This window comes from Tupaia chinensis, unplaced genomic scaffold, assembly GCF_000334495.1.
Source record: "Tupaia chinensis unplaced genomic scaffold, TupChi_1.0 Scaffold000161_1, whole genome shotgun sequence".
Taxonomy (NCBI): Eukaryota; Metazoa; Chordata; class Mammalia; order Scandentia; family Tupaiidae; genus Tupaia; species Tupaia belangeri.
In genome coordinates this window covers 4,836,582-4,841,145 of record NW_006159632.1, presented here as the reverse complement: position 1 = coordinate 4,841,145, position 4,564 = coordinate 4,836,582, and the positions used below count along the sequence as shown (strand labels likewise).

Sequence of the window (4,564 nt, the reverse complement as noted above, 5' to 3'; positions counted from 1 at the left end):
TGATTGGACGATTCTAGGAGCCTCATCTAAGCAGAACGAGACTTCCGTTTCTAACCCCCAACCCCAGGGCCACAGGGCCCTCGGGTCCCCGACTGCTAGCCCACCAGCCTGCTGGCGGCCCACAGCAGCCTCAGCTCCATGCTCAGGGGGGCCACGAGCTCCTGGAGCCACGCTTGGCTGCAGCCTAGATCTCTGAGCCTCAGGCTCCTGTCCTCAGAGGCAGGAGCAGGGCCCAACCCCAGGGCCGCAGGGCCCTCGGGTCCCCGACTGCTAGCCCACCAGCCTGCTGGCGGCCCACAGCAGCCTCAGCTCCATGCTCAGGGGGGCCACGAGCTCCTGGAGCCGCGCTTGGGTGCAGCCTAGATCTCTGAGCCTCAGGTTCCTATCCTCAGAGGCAGGAGCAGGACTGTTCCGGTTTCTGCCTCCGAGTGGGGCACAGAGAGGCCAAATGAAGGGAAGGCGCCGTGCAGTTATTACTTCATCCTGACGTCGGCAGGACACGTCAGCCATCAGAGCAGACCAGAGCAGCCCTCCTCTCCCGGCCCTCCACGGCCGGTGCAGACACCCTTGCTGCCACCTGGCAGGCTTACGGGGACACTCTTCCAGGTGTAGTGGGCAGGGCCCAGCACAGCTCTGCCTGCCGTGAGTCCCCCCTCACCAGCCCACGAGGAACGCGAGAGAAGCCACGCATGGTCTAGTATCTAGACACAAAGGAAAGCACTCATTCTAAATAGCAGCAGAGAAAACCTGGACTCTGAGAGCCTTACGGGAGTCCAGGAATGGTTGGAGAACGTCTCACCTGAGATGTACAGACGGTGTGCTGGTTACGTTTATGTGTCAGCTCCATTGGCTAAGGAGCGGCCAGGCAGCCATGAGCCGTCAGTTCTGGACGTGTCTGTGAGGATATTTCTGGAAGAGTGACATTCGAATCAGCAGCTAGCAAAGCCTAGTGCCCTCAGCAGTGCAGGGAGTACCGTGCAATCCAGAGAGGACGGTGACACGGAAGGTGAATCGGCTCTCTCTGCTGGAGCTGGGACGTCGCAGTCGGCCTCGCACATCCGCGCTCTTGCTTCTCAGGCCTCGGATCTGGGACTAAGACCCCCACGAGCCCCGGTTCTCAGGGCTTTGGCCTCTGACTTGCTTTCCTGGCCCTCCAGGTAACAGACGGGAGATCGTGAAGGTTCCGGGCCCCCAAAAGCATGCCAGCCAATCCCATATTACCGATCCTTTTCCAGACGTCCGTCTCCTCTGTCCGCCTCTGTCTAAATCTGCTGGGTCTGGTTCTCCGAGGACCCTAAGACAGACAGCACACACGGTCAGCTGTCACTGGCCGGAGCAGCACTGCCACCTACCGTACGGACGACGGGGGTGGGGGCGCGGTGCAGGGGTGTGGTCGTGCCCTGACTGCTGACGGGGTGCGAGGTGGTCTGTTCATGTGGGGAGCAAGTTGGCAGTTTCTTACCAAACCAGATGCAGTTGACAACGCAATCCAGCAACTGCACTCCTTGGCATGTACTCCAAAACGGGTTAGGTACAAACTCCGTCCACACAAACCCTGCATAGAGAAGGTCCAGAGGGGACAGCGTGGAAGGGGGGCGCTTTCAGTGGAGACACCTGACAATCAGCCCGCAGCCAGGGGTCAAGGCCGACGTCAGCGTGGTAAGCCACGTGGGCAGCGTATGCCCTTGGTACGACGCGGTGAGAAAGGACCTTACCTCTGTGGCCGTGTGCCTGCACACCCACGACCCTAGTTGTTGTTGTTTTAAAATTGGGTCATCAGGAAAGTCACGATGCGTTTTTGCATAAAAAAACACAGGCAAATACTCAGGACTTTCCCGACAGCCCAGTAATTACCAGAGAGCACGTGCACTTCCCAGAGACAGAGCGAGAGAGGGAGAAAACAGCCACGCTCATGCCACAGTCCCTCCCCATGTCACCATCCTGTCAGGACTTCAGGCACACACCCACACATCCAGCATGTTCCCCTAAGCCACTGGGGACAGGACTTGAGCCACGTAGGTTTCGGGGCCAGCCCAGCCCTCGTCTTACTGCGCGCAGAACATTGGGCAAGTTCCAGTGACATGAGGGCCTACACCCTACAGTCCGAACACTCCTGGCCAGAAGCCAGAGGGCCCGAAACCAGGGCAAGTCTGAGAGACTGCCACAGCCAGGAGGACCCCAAGGAGACAGGAGGACCCAGTGGCCTGTGGTGTCCTGGATGGGACCTGGGGACAGGACGAGGACACGAGGTTAAACCTAAGGCCATCGGAGTAAACGTGGACTTGGCTGGCGGCCGTCCCGGGTGAGCGTGCCACGTGAGCGGCGCTGGTGGGGGACGTGAGAGCGCCCCAGCTACGGAGCCTCTCCACAAACCTACGCCCGCTCTGAACGGAAACGTCTGTGGGAAAGCCAGGGGAAGGGAGTGAGTGTGCCACGTATTAATAAGAGGGGACCGAAGTGACAGGGACGGGCACCAGGGAGGAGGCCAGAAGTCCTCGGAGCTCGTGGTCCACAGAAGCGCTGACGTCATGGTCAGCCTCCACTCCAGGTGCGCTCGGAGAGGGAGGCACGCTCCCTAAGACCCCCACGGCAGCACACAGCGGTCACCCCCATTTGCAGATAAGACACCAAGACACCAAGTGCGGCCTCAGCCCCAGAACTTAGCCGGCTCGTGGTAGAGCTGGGACTCCGCCTGCAAACTCTAACCCGAACTCCGTCAGACACGCTGCCTTCCACTGGGGGCCTCTGCTTCCTCTGCGGTCCAGGCAAACCCTCGTCCTGCTTCCCGCCTTCCTCCCCCACCACCCAGCAAGGGCGAGCCAGATGGACGGTTAGAGAAGCTCTGACGGGGCGCCCCCTGGTGGCCCCTGCCGCAGCCGCAGCTCAGCCCTCCCTGTCCTTGCAGGCTGAACGGAAGCTACGAAGCCCTGAAGGGAGGCAGCGCCATCGAGGCCATGGAAGACTTCACCGGGGGTGTGGCAGAGACCTTCCTCACGAAGGAGGCCCCAGAGAACTTCTACGAACTTCTAGAGAAGGCCTTGAAGAGGGGCTCCCTGCTGGGCTGCTCCATTGATGTGAGTGCTCCACCGGAGACAGCTGGGCCTGGCCCGGAGGTGGGGAGGGTAAGCCCCCCCGGGGAGGGGACTCAGGGATGCCAGCACAAGATTTTGCTTAATGGTTCTGAACTAGAAAGGGAAGCCTTATCTGCCGTATCAGGGGGACAAGCCTGAGCCGCCAAAGCCATGCATGCCGCTCCCTCCTCCCATTTGGTGCTGCCTCCTCCTGGAGGCCCACCAAGCTGGACAGCTGGCCTGCACCCTCACAGCTCGTCTAACTGACATGCAAATCCGCACACCGACACTGGGCGGCTTCGATTTTACTAACACAGACTCTTCCTTCCGAGACTTCTTTTTTCACTTCCTATGACAGCAGGTCCGACGTTGTCCTTGTATTTCAGGTCAGAAATGCTGCAGAAACTGAAGCCCGGACGCCTTTTGGGCTCATTAAAGGTCACGCCTACACCGTGACAGGGGTCGACCAGGTAGGGGACTTGAACCTGCTGCGGGTCCAGGGAGAGGCGGGCGCTGCCCTCCCTATGCGCTCCAGCCCATGGCGGTCTAAACTGCCTTGTAAACAGCTCTGAGCATGTCGTGTGCAAAGGAGGCCATCTGGAATTCAAGACAGCAGCCAGGAAAGACAGAGCGACCCGGGGACTCCACCATGCACCCCTGCAGTCCCGCGGGTGTGAGATCCCCTCTCCACTTGTCTGGGGTTTTCTCCTTTCCCAGTTGCACATCCTGTGTCACTCAGAGTTCTCCAGAGAAACAGAACCAGCAGGACAGACAGACAGCTATAGATACATGCCGTGAGATGTACTGTAAGGAGTTGGTCCTTGTGATAGCAGAGGCCAGGAAGTCCCACAACCTGCCGTCTGCAAGCCGGAGACCCAGGGGCACCGTCCCAGGGCAGGAGAAGCCCCATGGCCCGGGTCAAGAAGTCAGGGAGTGGATTCTCCTTCCTCTGCCTTTCGTTCCACCCAGCTCTGCAGCCCGATGCCCACACACTCGACCTCACCCTTGCATACATAACTAGAGTCATCTTTAAGCAAATATCTGGGCACCCCTAGCCCAGCCAAAGTGACACATGAACCTGACAGTGAAAGTCCATTCTCTGCAGTTATCCAAGGTGGGGCTCATCCCTGCGGCCACTCAGACCAAACGCAGCATCACCCTGACTTCCGGTGAAGGTCGGTTTAGAGGAGAGCACCTGGGGCGGGGTGCACAGGGAAAGGGAAGGGCGAGAACAGGAGGAGAGAGGAAGACCAGGAGCCCAAGCGTTCGGCCGCCCGTGTCCTTCTTAGTGACGCCCAGAGGCCGCCTCAGCCCACTCCATGCCCTCCCAGACCAGCACACGGGAGCCCCTGGCCTCCTTCCGCACGCCTGCGTGGGAGTGACCGGCGCGAGGGGCCCTGTCCTTCCCCCTCCCTGGGCCATGGTGCGTGCTGCCTTGGGATTCTTTGCGGGGGGGGGGACTCTCAGAATTCTAGCTGTGTCGGATCCTTTCA

General features: G+C 60.1%; 1 protein-coding gene across 1 annotated transcript in view; it reads left to right on the top strand.

The window, feature by feature from the left end:
* The window catches only part of CAPN9 (calpain 9), a 44,642-nt gene that overhangs the window by 10,865 nt on the left and 29,213 nt on the right, over window positions 1–4,564 (top strand). The window contains 2 exon segments of the mRNA XM_006146008.1: window positions 2,906–3,074; window positions 3,458–3,541. Of these exon segments, the coding sequence (XP_006146070.1) occupies window positions 2,906–3,074; window positions 3,458–3,541 (253 nt within the window).